A 14,461-nucleotide genomic window follows, 5' to 3' on the forward strand; every position below is an offset into this window, starting at 1 on the left:
CCCAGCAGCGGCAGTCCCAGCAGCGGCAGTCCCAGCAGCGGCAGTCCCAGCAGCGGCAGTCCCAGCAGCGGCAGTCCCAGCCGCGGCGGTTCCTGCCCCAGCAATAGGACTGATTTCCTTCTCGCCCGCTCCTCCCGCATGGTCTTCGTCGCCTTGAAATGAGTTCCTATTGGGGGTGATGAGAGGAGTCTTGTGGGACGATGGCCGCTGATTTTTCTTGTTCCGCCGATGGACCCAGAAGAAGAGAGCTGCCGCAAGGGCCACGGCGATGAATCCGATCACTACTCCGAGGACGATTGCGAGAATTTGGTCACCGCGCTGGTGGTTGGACTGCCGAGTGCCTGATTGAGATCCGGCTATTGCGGAGGGAGAAGTACTCGAGCTGGAGCTGGTTGTTGATGTTGATGTCGTGGAGGAAGTGGAACTTGCTGAGCTCGCTGTACTTGTCCTCGAACTGGATGAGGTCGAGGATGATGATGATGATGATGTGGATGAGCCAGAGTAGCTGGGCACATTGGCGCTCAGTCCGGTCAGCCAGACGGTGAAGTAAGTCACCCCGTTACTCGAGCCACCGCAGTCTTCGAGGCCGTAACCTGTTGGCGGAGTTTTAGCGTTGGTTGGATCTACTTGGTCGGCGCATAGCTACCTTGACAAACTGTATTGCAAAACGAATCTGCCACTCTACTGCTTCCTGATGGCAACTCATCACCGCACCAGCATGTAGTGCCTGCAGACAGACCTGATAAGAGGACCGGTGATTAGCAGAGTAGTGGGCATTGTCCAGCAGCGAGAGTGAACCCACCGAGGACGGTTTCGTTCTTCTTCTGGCACAATACATTGCAATACCCGGAGCTCTGATATTTGTACGTGCCCTGAGAGACCAGTGGCACCGCGGAAGAGAAGCATCCAACTATCGTGGGAAGCTGGCCAAGAACGCCAATGGCCGAGGTGGCGGCGATGACGAGCAGGTGAAGTCGGAGCTGCCAACCCATCACTCCAGATGGAGGCCGATACGGCCACGCCAATAAACACCCTAACACGCGGGCGAAGATGCACCCAAAGAAATGCAACGATAGTGTAATGGCATGGCAGATACTCGAAGAACCGGACCAAGGAGATAAAAACTCGGTGCACGCAACCTACACCTCTAGCACCTGCATACGCACACCTCCATGCCGTAGTAGATCTGCAGCATAGCATGCTGGACGGGCGCCTCATGGCGGGGTCTTGCCGGCCCGTTGGGGGCAGCATGCGCAGAAAGCAAGGTCTGCAGTAGTTGCAAAAGGCAATAATGTCGTCAAGACCCCCTTCTAGCGTGGGATGCAGAGGGACCTCGGGAGGGAGGGATCGGCGACGCGACCTGTTCGATAAGCGGCACGGGCTGCATGCAGTAGGGCAGGGATGGGGTTGGAGTGGTCGTTTTCTTCTCCGGACAGTTTTTCTCTCATGATGGGCGGTCAATTTTTCATCTTGCGGTGCAACTGCCAGGATTCGGAGAAAAAGGAAGATATCGCAGCACCGCTGGGCGGGAATATGGGGCCGGCATCTTGCAGAGACGATCTGTGCGGAGAGAAGCGGAATCGAGCCACGATCTGCAGAGCTTTGGAGAAACCTTGTGAAGGGGAAAGCGTAGCCGTGAGGGACGATTGATGATTGTTTCTGACATTCTTTTCATGAAGCGAAGAGGAAAAGTGCGAGAGCAGGAGGAGTGCAGGGAAAGACGACGTGGAGTCGCACCTTCCTTCAACATCTTCCACTGCATTCACGTGCACTGCGGCAGGTAACGTGGAATTTCATTTGTCATTCAGACATCTCATCAGGGCCTCGCCTGGTTTGCTCATAATCTCATCAAGTTCAGTATATACAAAAGAATCGTCGCTCGTCTCCTACCCACTCAATGTCCAGCGGGGAATCGGCTTCTCCATATTCGCCAGCCTCTCCTTGATCACATCCTTCCTCTCCCTCCTCAGCTTCCTCGCGAACGAGACTGGATTTCTGCTCTCAAACACCATTCGGATCTCCTCGAGATTGAGACCAGACACCTCGGGGTAGAACAGGATGATCAGGACCCAACCGAAGAAGCAGATTGCGCAGTAGAAGCCAAAAGCCCCGCTGGGCGTTAGGGTCTTCATCATGCTGAGGAAGGTGGAGGAGACGATGATGTTGGAGCCCCAGCAGCAGCAAGTAAGCCACATCGTACCCATCGCTCGCACCTCCATGGGGAAGAAGTCGGTGCTCATCCACGCCGTGTTGCCCACCGACACTCCGTAGAAGAAGACGAACCAGACAATGAAGATCAAGACGATGATTGCGGGAGTGGTGACGACGTTGCTTGTGATGGCGAGAGTCTTGGTGTCGATGGGAATGTAGCTGAACGCGATCGCTACGGCGAGAAGGCCGGCGGCCATGCCCCAAGTGGTGGCGACGAGGACTCTTCGGCGACCAATTGGATCAACGCAGAGCATGTTCACCCAAGTCTGACGGCAGATGTTAGCGATTGTGCGCACTTTGGGCGGGTCGAGTTGTCTTACCATGACAAAGTTGGTTCCGGCCACAACCAATCCGACAGCGACGGGGTTGGAAAACCCGACCAGAGCAAACAGGGTGGAGGAGTAGTACATGAGAGTGTTGAAGCCGGAAAGCTGCGAGATGACCATGAGACCGCAAGCGACGACAAGCGCGCGGAAGTTGGCGGGATCGGTGTGAAGGCGCTTGATCTTCGACCATCGAGACTCGTTCCCGTTGAGTTCCTTGGCCTCCTCACAAGCTGCGGAGATGAGAGCGACCTTTGCGCGCACCTGCTCGAGCGAGGCTCCCTTGTAGATCTTGAGGAGGACAATCTCCGCCTTGTCGAGCTGGCCGCGGTAGATGAGTTGACGGGGAGATTCGGGGCAGAAGGGCAGCAAGCATGCGAGAATGATGGCCGGCACAGCACCAAGACCAACCATCCACCTCCAGCCGTTGTCGGTATGCGCAAAGGCGGCACCAATGCCGTAAGAGACGACTTGGCCACCGGTGATCGACATGTTGTTCAGTCCGATCAAGCGTCCACGGACTTTGGTAGGCGCAATCTCGGCGATGTAAAGAGGGACAACCATAGCGGCGGAACCGACACCGAAGCCGACCACCAGACGGCCAATGACCATCTGTGCGATGCTGAAGGCAGTAGCTTGCAGGATCGCGCCGACGACAAACAGGACGCAGCCGGCGTAGATGGCGGCTTTGCGCCCGTACTTGTCGGCTGTCAGACCGGCGATGATGGCACCGATGAAGGCGCCTCCCGAGCAGAGAGATGTGATGGCTTCCTTGTCAGAGGCGCTGACCGGGTGGCCGCCGAGTGAGTTGCCGAGATACACCAACACGGCAGAGATGATACCCGTGTCGTAGCCGAAGAGCGAGCCGGCGATGGACGCAGTGGCCGCGACGAGCCAGACGTACCACGAGACGGCAATGTCGTCGATGGAGTTCTCGGGGTTGTAGTCGTCCGTCACCTCCAGATGTCCCACGATGGGCTGCACCATCTGGTAGTTGGAGGCTTCGAAGCTCTTCTTCATCGATTGCACTGAGCCGCGTCGGCCTTCCGAGGGTGACTCGGAGTTGGAGTGTCGTCGGTCGAAAGCCTGTTCCTGGATGGAGCCTCGGCGGCCGCCTGGCACTTGCCATCCGTCGTATGCCACGTTCTCATTGTGTTCGGCTTGGTGGACGAGTTTGTCCTCGATCACCTGTTGAGAGTTGTCCCGTGGAGGCATGGTTGATTGAGTGCTTCACTCAATGATGTATGGATGGACAAAGAAGGAGAAGATGTGAGGCTGCTGATCTGGATCGACACCATTGAGGAGGAGCAGGACATTCTTATATGTTCGTGTTCGCGTGACAGACTGCCTTCCCCAGATGGCGTGGGTGGCAATGGCTCCGTCTGGGGTCTGGGGTCTCGGCACATGGTCCTGCCCAATGCGGTAATTTCCGGGGGACCCCGCTCCTGCCTTTCGGACGTGGAAACGTGCGGAATCACCGGAACTTCCTGCCTGATTGAAGCTTTTGCCTGAGGGCGGTCTTCGCCGAGATGTTGTCAGCTGCATGTTCCCGCACGTCTGAGCGCTTGAAGTCTCATCCGGGCTACGCTGATAGTCCAGCCATGATCTCTACTCCATGAAGTGAAAAGGCCTCCGGAGCAGCCTGCCGCATTTGGCATATCGACTGCAACGCATCTCTCGCCGTTCTCTCTTGCGTAAGTTGCGCCGCCGCACCACCATCATCTGCTGCATATGGCAAGCGCGCAAGATGGAGCAGAAACTCCAGCTCGCGTTGCATCTCAACTTCTGAGCTCATTTATTTTCCCGACTTCCGGAGGTATGCCATGTTATAACATCTCTATGTAGACTAATCTTGCGTCCTCCCACAATCCCTTCTCACTACCTGCCGACCTCTCTTCACTGCCTCACCATGTACGGAATCATCTTCGGTGCGGTGCTCCTGACCTCCACGCTCGGCTGGATCATCGGCAGCCATGTGTATCGTTATTTCAGAGACGAGAAAGGCCTCAGACGGTATCCGGGCATGGACTGGCTCGCGCCATTCACAAACGTAGCCTTCATGCTCGAATCCAACAAAGGCTTTCGATCCAAACGACTGCAAGAACTTCATGCCAAAGGCATGCCAGTCATCCGCACCGGCCCAAACTCGCTATCCTACTCGGACCCCAAGGCCATCCGCGACATCTACGGTCACAGTACGAAATGCCGGAAAGATGGGCAATACGACATTCTTTCTGGCAGCCACACACATCTCGCGGATGTCACAGATTCCGGAGAGCATGCACGCAAGCGCAAAGTGCTTTCCTCGGCGTATGCGCTCAAGAATCTCGAGGAGTGGGAGTTCAAGGTCGCATACACGACTGGCCGTATGATCAACCAATTCGACAAACGATGCGGCGGGGAGATCATCGACTACCGATCCTGGACAAACTTCTTCGCCCTCGATGCCATTGCCTACATCGGCCTTAGTCAACCGATGGGCTTCCTCGATGCCGGCAACGATCGATGCATCTCTGCTGGTTTCGACGGCTCTACGAAAGAGGTGAACTTCCGGGAATGTCTGTATGGCACATCGACCGCACAATCCATCCTTGCCTGGTCATATCCCTGGTACAAGCATATTGTCTCCCTTTCAAAGCTCGTATCTCCACGCTTCCGCAATTACTGGAACTTGAACAAGGACTGGGATGGCATCTACCTTCACCAGACCAACCAACGCCTCGCTCGCTATGTCAAAGGCGAAGAGCTAGACGACTTTTTCCAAGCATTGATGCACGACAAGAATGGTGCTTCTCACAACTTGGATTTCGGAGAGATTCTCGCCGAGATTTCAATCATGATGAACGCCGGCAGCACGACGACGGCCATCGCGATGGCGAACGTGATGTATCAGCTCCTCATCAACTCAGAGTTCATGCGCCGATTACAAGAAGAACTCGACTCCGTGCTGGACGACGAAGACATCGTCGCGCCCTACGAGAAAGTCAAATACCTTCCGTACCTCCGCGCTTGCCTGGACGAGAGTCTGCGTCTCTTCCCTCCCACTTCCCACGGCTTGCCTCGCGTCACTCCCCCAGAAGGCACATCCATCCTCGGAGAATATATTCCCGGCGGTGTCACAGTCTCCATGTCCTCGTACGTCGTCCACCGAGATCCGACCATCTTCCCCGAGCCCGAGAAGTACAATCCCGATCGGTGGCTCGGCGAAGCGGGCAAGGAACTGGGACCGTATTTTGTCAGCTTCTCTGCGGGTGCGCGAGGCTGCATTGGACGGAACATTTCCTATCTGGAACAGACTGTCGCGCTGGCGACTATGGTGCATCGGTATGATATTACTTTGGCGAGACCTGATTTCGTGCCGGATAGGAGGGAGACGTTCAATTTGCATCCTAACGAATTGCCGATTGTCTTGAAGTTACGGCAGCGTGTTGATGAGTTGATTTAAGTTAGAGGTAGAGGTGTAGAGGATGTCGATATGCAAAGAGTCCCATCGTCAGTCGAGCGCCCCTACGTTCAATCCTTAGCCTTGTCGAATGAAGCCAAATTGAACAGTACATCTAAAGACCAAAAGGTAGGTGTTCATTTCTAAAGACACGAAACTTTTGCCCTCCACGTCAGTTTGATGAACGTGTTTGTGCAACTGGTCGCACGGTGGTCAGTTCGACCGACGAAGAAGATTGACGATGAGTGTGGAAGGACATGGGCCATCTATCCATAACTATTTTAACCCCAAACATCCTGCAACCACCTCTTCTGCCTCTTCTGTCGATCCGCAAACTCCTTCATCTTCGTCTCATCCCAACCCTGCGCCTTCATGATAATAGCCGTCGCCGCCGCAGAAACATCCCTCGCCATCGCCGCTGAGCCACAGATATAGAAGTACGCATTCTCCTCCACCAGCAGCTTACAGACAGCCTCCGCGTCAGTCAAAATGGCATCCTGGACGTACTGCTTCTCACCGCCATCCTTGGGTCGCGAGAAAGCAGTCGTCATCGAAAAGCAGTCACCCATATCTCCCTTCCAACGGGAAAAGTCTTCGTCGTAGATTAAATCCTGCGAGCGATCTCTGCACCCGAAGAAGAGTCTTGTTGGCCCGACTTCCCTTCTCACGGACTTTAACCGAGCTCGCTCTTGCACGAATGCGCGGAAGGGTGCTACGCCTGTACCGGCGCCGACCATGACGACTGGTGCGGAGGAAGATAGCGGCAATTTGAACGTCGACTTGCGGACTGCTGCGTAGACTTGGCCATTCTCCAACAGTTTGGAGTAGGTCAACGCCTTCGGGTGCGAGCCGCCGTTGGCGTTCAGGAGGTAATTCGTAGCAAGGCCGATGACACGATCCGGCGAGTCGACACTGGTCGTATCGGATACGGCGACGGTGATGGAGATTTTCCGTGGGCTCACGACGGATGACGATGAGATGGAGTAGGAGCGCGGTCGCATTGCGGGTAGCATTTCGATGACCAGCGAAAGAGGCACAGATGTCCAAGCTCCTGGGGCTGGACATGCTGCTTCGAACAAACGGCCCAAGTTGAGGTATTGTGATCTCATGTACGCGGCGTACGAGGTTTTGTCGCAGCTGACCGATTCAAGGAATGTGCGTGCCGCGGCTGTTGGAGCGTACGCGATGAGTGCTTCGATGCTCTCTCGCGGGACCGGCGCGCAGATCTCGAGATATTCCTGGAAAACTGCCTCGAGTGTCGTCGGGCTGGGGATAGGGCGGCTGAATGAGCCCAAGGCTTTGATGCGGATTGGAGTCATTCGTCTTCTCTCCAAGCCAAGAGCGCTTAGCAAGAGCTGTATCTCTTGAGTTGGATTGATCGGCCAGACAACTAGATGATCTCCCGTCTTGTACTTCAGGTTCGGATGTTGCGTCGTGTCCAGCTCGATGTGAAGGCACATGCGATCGGGTGAGCCTTGTAGTAGGTCGTGGCAACTTACAATTGGAAGGGGAGCGACTTTCGATTGCGTCGAGAATGCCTTGGGGACGTAGGGGATCCCAGACCACAGTTCGCCTGCTGGAATCAATTCGTCTTCTCGGACCTCCAATGCCGGCTCGTAGCGGACTTGTTGCTGCTGGTAGTTGAGAGTAGTGCGAAAGAGTTGGAAGACCGTTTGTTTCCATTCCAGGAAGTGCTCTTCCGTCTCTCCAGCAGCATCGTCTGCTTTCCCGGTGCTCATCAACATATTGGCACCACGAGCGAGGAGCTGCTCGGCGAGAACATCAACGACGTGGTTGTAGTACTTGTAATTCGAGTTCCCCAATCCAAAGGCGACGAATCGAAGGTTCGACAGCATACCTTTCTGCTTCTCGCAAAGCCAGTTCCACGTCTGATGCATGTTGTCGCTGGGGTCGCCTTCGCCGAAAGTCGAAGCCAGAATGATGACTACCTTGCTGTTTGGGACGTCTGCGAGGGAGGCCGGTGTGATGTCTGAGATGTCTAGAGACAAGACTTTGGCACTGAAATTCGCGCGAAGTTCCTTTGCAAGACGGCCTGCAAAGCGCTCTGCGGTGCCGGATTGGGAGGCCCAGAGGATGGCGATGTCGCAGTCTTCGAAGTCCAGTCGCTCCGCCAGGTTGGCACTTTTCTGTGCTGCTTGCGAGGAGATTGCTCGTTGCTGGGGCTTTTCGAACAGTTTGTGCCGGTACAGGTCTGCGCGGTTCCAGAGGGTGCCTTGCGCGGCGTAGGCGAAGCCACAGAGCAGGACTGCCAGGAGAGTGACGATATCATCGAGCTTCGCGTACGGTGTGCTGATGGCATGCGAGTTGATTTGACTGGCATCGAGCCAGCGCGCGAGTGTTGTGGTCGCCATGGTCCCGTTGCAGTTGTGGAGATGAACTACGGATCGATTTCAGAAGCAGAAGCATGTGTAGGCACCGGCCGGTGATATATGTGTGACGATCAGCCCGAGCAACCAGCAGCTATGCGAAGTTGCCGTGTTCTCAGATCATCACATGGAGTCGCCGCAATGCTTGAACCCGCGCCCCGATCTCGACTTCGTAGCCATCCCAATTAGGAAAGTTGTGAATCGGAGAAAGCTGCCCAATTGGGAAAGTAGAGGTACAAGGCTGAGGGATCGGCAGCCGAGACCGGGAGTCCGAAACGACGCGCCCGCATGGCTGCTTTAACTGCCGCCAGCAACGGCGGCTTCCCATCCAGACTCATCGGCTCGGCCTGCATTCAGGATCTGGCCAACCTGCATCCGGCCATCTCCACACCTTGCAGTAGACATGACGTGTGGACGCGGGAGCACATCCCGCTTCCAGCTGCGGGTGAAGGGCGGGGGAAACCTGGGGAATTAGAGCAGCCGGCGAGCCACTCCTCTACCGCGAAGCAGCGTTGTCCAAACGCACACCCAGCTCACCAACGAAGGCCAAAGATGACCACATCAACATGAGTGTCGACGGCCCGCCCGCACAACTCCATGGCACGACGACCTTCTTCGACGGCCAGTACGGCGCCGTGTCGGTGACGCTGACGATTTGTTGCGCTCTGGCGCTGTTCAACGCCATCGAGCTGCTGTTCTTGATCTTCACCACCTTCAAGCGCTATTCTGGCCTGTACTTCTGGTCTCTCGTCGTTGCTAGCGCGGGCATCCTGCCTTATGTGATTAGCATTCTGTGCGAGTACTTCACATTGACGAACCAATTGGCTGGCGAGGTGCTTTCGACGTTTGGATGGCCGATGATGGTGACGGGACAGAGTTTGGTGCTGTACTCTCGCCTTGGAGTCGTTCTTGGACCAGAACACCACCGAATCTTGCGGCCGGTGAAGTGGATGATCATCATCGACGGCATCGTCTTCCACATCTCAACCCAAGTCGTCATGTTCGGAGCCTACAACGCACACCCGGCTCGCGAATGGGCCCTGGCATACAAGTACATCGAGAAGATCCAGATGACGGGCTTCACGGTGCAGGAACTCATCATCTCCGGCCTCTACGTCTGGCGCACGCTGGACATCCTCAAGACTGTGGATGATGCGAGCGGACGAAGCCGACGACGCAGACGCACCATGATGGAGCTGTTCAGCATCAACGCTGTCATCATTATCCTCGACATCGCGCTGTTGGTAGTGGAGTACCAGAATCGGCATGTGATTGAGCAGTCGCTCAAGGGCTTCGTGTACAGTTTCAAGCTGAAGCTGGAGTTTGCCGTACTGCGCAAACTAGTCGATATCTCGGGACAGCGATCGCGGGCGTCGCAGAGTACGTTTGCAACCATTTCTGAAGCGACGATGGAGAGGACCGATAGTGTTATGTCTAGTCCGAAAAAGGTCTGGGGATCATTGTCGCGAAAAGACAGTGCCCAGAAAGATTGCGACGATATCGTCCACCTGGAAAAGGTCTGATGTTGTGCTTGTGGTTAGGATTTGCGTGTATGAGGGCAGAAAAGATGCAAAGACGGGCGGCATGCGCTTCTCAGGCTTTGACGACGATTGGACGAACGTAATGAGTGTATGAGTATACATTACAGAACGATGGCTACCTTACGAATGGGACGAATTAGCCACCAAAGTGTTCTCGTCAAAAGAGTTGATAGGAGTTTGCAACGCACCTACTGTTCTAGTGGGGTGGTACTCTTGCTCTAGAGGCCTCCACAGTCAAAGAGGGAACTTGTGTTCGTCGAGTTCGATGTAGCGTCGGACAGACCTGGTCGGGGACTGCCGACAACGCGCCTTCCTCTTACGGCCATCCGATCACGGCTTGCAAGCCCTCTTCACGGACTCGACATGCGAAGTCTATATCAATGTCCATGCTCAATACAATATTCCAATCCATCAATCCTTCTCAACAATGACCATGGTGACGTCTCCTCGTCTTAAGCTCGCTCTCATCGGACTGGGGCGGCTAGGAACGCTTCGTGCGCGAATTCTCGCTTTCCAGCAGCCTCGAATCGAGCTTGTCGCCGTCTGCGATACCAAACCGGGGGCGAAAAAATGGGCTGCGACCAATCTTCCATCCAACGTCAGGTTCTTTGCGGATCCAGAGGATTGCATGCGGAACAGCGGCGCTGAGGCCGTCCTCATCTCGACCGCGACTGCTACGCATGCTGCGCTCATCTGCATGGCCCTCGACTTGGATCTGGTCAGTGATCTTCGATGGATTGGTGCCTACAATCATGAACTGACAATTCGCAGCATGTCATGTGCGAAAAGCCCATCTCGATCGACATCGTCACCACTGCCGAAGTAGTGAACAAGGCTGCATCCAAGCCCCATCTCAAGTTTCTGCTGCCGTTCTCTCGAAGGTGTACGTAACACCATTTAACAAATGACACAGACTTGGCTAATTCGTGGTAGACGACGAGTCCCATCGCGAGGCCAAGCTTCTGGTCGACAATGGGTCGTTGGGTCAAATCCACGCTGTCGAAACAACTTGCTACGATAAGCAAGACGATTCAGGTCCGTACTAGTCTGCCTTTCAACAGTAGAGACAATTCTCACGGTTGGATACGAACAGGCTTCTGGGTCACATTCTCCCCTCAGTCCGGCGGCATCTTCGTCGATGCCGGTATCCATATCGTAAGGCTCCTTTGCTTCCTCAGATCTTACCAGTTTCTCACCGCCACTTCCTCCCAGATCGACATTGGCCGCTACTTTCTAGACGTCGCATCCAACCTCCCCAGCCCGAGGAAGCAGGTCAACAGAGTAGTAGCCATGGGCCAGCAAGCCGTCTACCCCGACCTCGCCAAACACGGCGACTGCGACGCCGCCTGGGGCCTCGTGGAATTCAGTAACGGCAAGATCCTCAACGTCCACGTAGCCCGCACCCTCACCAACGGCTTCGAGAGCACGACACGCCTCTTCGGCACCAAAGGGCATTCGATCGTCAACGGGAACTCGGCGGCGAATCGGGTGGAGGTGCGAGATGCTTGGGGCGTGCGCACGGCCACGACGCCCGATGCGTTTACGCTGTATGATCGCACGTTTGTGAGCGATATTGCGGAGTTTGCGGCTGCGGTGCTTGATGGGATGCCGTTGAGTTGCTTGCCTCAGGATGCATATGAGGCGGGTAAGATTGCATGTGCGTTGCAGCACTCTGTTCGTGTTGGGCTGCCTGTTTACTTTGATGATGAGGGGTTGCCTGTACTTGAGACTGGACAAGTCAATGGACATAGATGATAGAAGAGCTATAGATGGGTCAAAACCTGCCATGCCTCTAGTGTCTGCATTGAGAAAATCGCGGTGAGTTGAGAGCTTGGTTCCGCTCGTACAAGGATCCAGGAGAAGATCTCAACATACGCCATCTATGGAATATCACACTTTAAGCCTCTACGCTTTATACGGAGCAAGCGACACACCCTCCTTCAGCGCCTTCAGCCTCAAGGCCAGCAACTTCGAATGATACCGCGTCATCGGCAGGAAACCAGCCATCAGCCAAAAGTTCGGCACGTCCGTCTCTCGGTACACCGTCTTGATCTCGCCTTCCTCGTCAATGCCCCAGATAGGCCCACATCGATCCGCAACGCTGTCGCCGAGAGTGGCTCGCACGGAGTCGATGGTGTTGGAGTAGCCCGTGGCGAAGACGATCAGGTCGAATTGTCGCTCTCGGCCGTCGTTGAGAATGGCTTTGTCCGCCGTGAAGCGCTCGATGTAGCCTGATTCTACTTTGATCCTGCCGTCGATGACGTGTTCGCAAGCACCGGCGTCGAAGTAAAAGCCCCCGTTGCGAGTCTGGCCCAGAGTGACAACGCCAGTGCCGCGTTGGCCGAGCCACGTGCGCAGGCCGCGGGCATTGAGGCCTTCGAGTAGGGTTTGGTCAAGCTCGGACAACACTTTGGCGTTCCGTCGACCGAGTTCCTCGCCTGGTCCGGTGGGTGTCCCGAACGAGACGCGATCTTGCTCTTCAAGGTTGGGTCGATTGCCATCTGCGTCGGGTGCGTAGTTGCCAATAGCACGAGGCACGGCGTTTGTGAGCGACATGATGTATGTAGGAGAGCGCTGGAGGAGAGTGACGTCGATGCCGCGGCGGGAGCAGTCGAAAGCGGTGTCAAAGCCTGAGGACGAGGTGCCGACTACGCAGACTTTCTTGCCGACGAAGTTCTTCGAGCTATCGTGGGCGGAGGAGTGGCGGATGATTCCGGCCTTGTAATCAGACATGCCGGGGATGGCGGGCATCGACGGAACGCCGCAGAGGGATGTCGCCATGATGACTTGTTTGGGGTGTAGGGTTCGGGTTTCTTGACCCTCTTTGTTGACGACTACCGTCCAGTTGCCCGCATCATCTTGATCGGCTTTGACGATGGTAGAACTGCACCAGACGTTGAGTTCGAGAGCCGAGGCGTACCATTCCATGTAAAGGCCTTGTTTCTGGGCCGGGGTGTACGTAGGCCAATGCTTGGGGTAAGAGAAGTATGGCAAGTCGTCGGGCCAGTGAGGGAAGTGGAGGGAAAGATATTCGTAGCGCTTCTTCCAGATGTCACCAATCCCAGCGCTGCGTTCGATGATCAGGGCGTCCATGTCGAGTGCATTACATCGTGCAGCGATAGCAAGACCGCTATGACTGTCAGCACATGTACTCGCCGGAGTTCAGCTGATTGACTTACTTCTGACCACCACCGATGACCAGGACCTCGGGATCAGCAGCATCCACTTTTGCGGCGCGCTGCTTCTCCCAACTGGTGGATTCGTTCATATGGCCATCTGCAGGTTGGCGCTCGGGGAAGCCTTTCAGTTGCTCGGCCACGGTGTACAGAGTGTAAATTTTCCATCCTTGCTTCGTGAGCACCGCATTGATCACAGCGGAAGCGTGGACCAGTTCCGTTTCAAACGAGACCACGAATTGCAATTGGGCAAAGTCGGGATACGGTCGGGAGGCCTTAGGAGCTGGAGCCAGAAACTGGAAGTTGGAGGCCTTGGTCTGTGGGAAAAGGTCTGTAGCAGCCTTGCCAATGGCGGATGTGAAGTTGAAGGTCCGGTAGTCCCATGTATACGCCAGCTTGTCGCGCCATACACCTGGACTCGTCAGTACCGTACCAGCTGGCAGGTTGCATTGCCAACTCACCGTAGTCGAGGAAGAGATCAGTGAACGCATTGGCATCGCCACTGCTCATGGCCTGCGAGAGGCGATCGACGATCAAACCAGCTTCTTTCTGCGCATCGCAGTCCTCGGGAATGTCGATTCCGAGAACGTCGGTGGTGGGAAGCGCATGGTTGTACTTGAAATCGTACATAAAATCATCCGCAACGGCTGGCTTATGAGAAGGAGCTTGCAACTCAATGACCTTGGCCTGCGCCTTGGCTTTGAGATCAGCCACGTTGTTGATGTTCTGCTCAATTTCGTGGATCGCGATTGGTGCCATGTTTGTAGATGTGAAGGGGAGAATGTGTCAAAGTTCCTGCGCTGGTCTGGTTCCCATGAGCAGCGAGCCCGGTCTTCATATCTCCACGCTGCGCCGTGTGGAGCTGTGAGGTCGGCATTGCCAGATCGAGCAGCGGCGTTGTTCGTCGAAGCAGGTGGATCGACAAATGGTCGGCAGACGGCATGTGGCCGACGTATACCGTCCTCCATCCCAACTAGGTAATCTTCTTCGCGCGAAGTCTCATGAATGGAAGGGAGAACGCTTTGCAGACCCGTCGGGGCCGGGTTACGTGCATCAACGCCTGCCGGCAAATGACGGACGGCGAGCTCCTTCCTCAAGAGGAAAGTCGGGCTCGGAGTGTCCTGCCAATCTGGAAGGCGGGGTGTCCGCATCTGGAAGCTCCGTGACCCGAGCGCAAGGCTTTCACGCAGACAGTCGCCCCGATCAATCAAGTCCTGTCGCTTCCAAAAGGATTTGAAAGTGTACAAGCCGTAGTGGTAATAAAGACTGGACGGAGCGTACATGTCGATCGTGCACACTTTTCATCCCTCTTTAGTGTGATTCTGCCGGATCCATTGCGCCTCCTTGTCTTTCATTGACAACCACCAACCATCAATCCTCT

General features: G+C 55.5%; 7 protein-coding genes across 7 annotated transcripts in view; 3 read left to right on the top strand and 4 right to left on the bottom strand.

Moving 5' to 3' along the window:
• BDY17DRAFT_180252 (uncharacterized protein) overlaps positions 1-1,439 on the bottom strand; it is a 2,148-nt gene extending 709 nt beyond the window's left edge. Inside the window, exons 1-3 of the mRNA XM_033729902.1 lie at positions 803-1,439; positions 647-739; positions 1-593 (exon numbers count right to left, since the gene is read on the bottom strand). The exon at positions 1-593 is cut by the window's left edge and continues 709 nt beyond it. Of these exons, the coding sequence (XP_033587561.1) occupies positions 1-593; positions 647-739; positions 803-992 (876 nt within the window). The 5' untranslated portion in view covers positions 993-1,439. The remainder of the gene's footprint in view (positions 594-646; positions 740-802) is intronic.
• A 447-nt stretch (positions 1,440-1,886) lies between these two features.
• On the bottom strand, positions 1,887-3,749 carry BDY17DRAFT_254068 (MFS transporter; the record flags this gene model as incomplete). Its single annotated transcript, XM_033731396.1, has 2 exons — positions 1,887-2,477; positions 2,532-3,749. The coding sequence occupies 2 exons, from the start codon at positions 3,747-3,749 to the stop codon at positions 1,887-1,889; spliced, it is 1,809 nt and encodes a 602-aa protein (XP_033587562.1).
• Positions 3,750-4,443: 694 nt separating this feature from the next.
• Positions 4,444-5,979, top strand: BDY17DRAFT_254372 (cytochrome P450 monooxygenase; the record flags this gene model as incomplete). Its single annotated transcript, XM_033731427.1, has 1 exon — positions 4,444-5,979. One exon carries the CDS (start codon positions 4,444-4,446, stop codon positions 5,977-5,979), a length of 1,536 nt encoding a protein of 511 aa, XP_033587563.1.
• Positions 5,980-6,235: 256 nt separating this feature from the next.
• On the bottom strand, positions 6,236-7,757 carry BDY17DRAFT_300534 (uncharacterized protein). Its single transcript, XM_033734073.1, has one exon. It carries the CDS (start codon positions 7,719-7,721, stop codon positions 6,258-6,260), a length of 1,464 nt encoding a protein of 487 aa, XP_033587564.1. The 5' UTR covers positions 7,722-7,757; the 3' UTR covers positions 6,236-6,257.
• A 1,172-nt stretch (positions 7,758-8,929) lies between these two features.
• Positions 8,930-9,886, top strand: BDY17DRAFT_254507 (uncharacterized protein; the record flags this gene model as incomplete). Its single annotated transcript, XM_033731437.1, has 1 exon — positions 8,930-9,886. One exon carries the CDS (start codon positions 8,930-8,932, stop codon positions 9,884-9,886), a length of 957 nt encoding a protein of 318 aa, XP_033587565.1.
• Positions 9,887-10,331: 445 nt separating this feature from the next.
• BDY17DRAFT_311797 (uncharacterized protein) lies at positions 10,332-11,659 on the top strand (the record flags this gene model as incomplete). Its single annotated transcript, XM_033735575.1, has 5 exons — positions 10,332-10,622; positions 10,676-10,787; positions 10,838-10,939; positions 10,998-11,059; positions 11,093-11,659. 5 exons carry the CDS (start codon positions 10,332-10,334, stop codon positions 11,657-11,659), a joined length of 1,134 nt encoding a protein of 377 aa, XP_033587566.1.
• A 36-nt stretch (positions 11,660-11,695) lies between these two features.
• On the bottom strand, positions 11,696-13,940 carry BDY17DRAFT_268682 (flavin-containing monooxygenase). Its single transcript, XM_033731925.1, has 3 exons — positions 13,542-13,940; positions 13,084-13,492; positions 11,696-13,034 (listed from the first exon to the last, which is right to left on the bottom strand). The coding sequence occupies exons 1-3, from the start codon at positions 13,837-13,839 to the stop codon at positions 11,810-11,812; spliced, it is 1,932 nt and encodes a 643-aa protein (XP_033587567.1). The 5' UTR covers positions 13,840-13,940; the 3' UTR covers positions 11,696-11,809.
• Between the last annotated feature and the right edge of the window lie 521 nt (positions 13,941-14,461).

This window comes from Neohortaea acidophila, assembly GCF_010093505.1.
Source record: "Neohortaea acidophila strain CBS 113389 unplaced genomic scaffold BDY17scaffold_8, whole genome shotgun sequence".
Lineage (NCBI taxonomy): Eukaryota > Fungi > Ascomycota > Dothideomycetes > Mycosphaerellales > Teratosphaeriaceae > Neohortaea > Neohortaea acidophila.

Excerpts from the sequence above, each read along its gene's own strand:
- BDY17DRAFT_300534 (XM_033734073.1), bottom strand. The coding sequence starts at position 7,721 with ATGTTGATGAGCACCGGGAAAGCAGACGATGCTGCTGGAGAGACGGAA.
- BDY17DRAFT_268682 (XM_033731925.1), bottom strand. The coding sequence starts at position 13,839 with ATGGCACCAATCGCGATCCACGAAATTGAGCAGAACATCAACAACGTG. Across the intron at positions 13,493-13,541 it reads TGATCTCTTCCTCGACTACG|GTGTATGGCGCGACAAGCTG; the intron begins GTGAGTTGGCAA and ends TGACGAGTCCAG. Across the intron at positions 13,035-13,083 it reads GTCATCGGTGGTGGTCAGAA|CGGTCTTGCTATCGCTGCAC; the intron begins GTAAGTCAATCA and ends TGACAGTCATAG.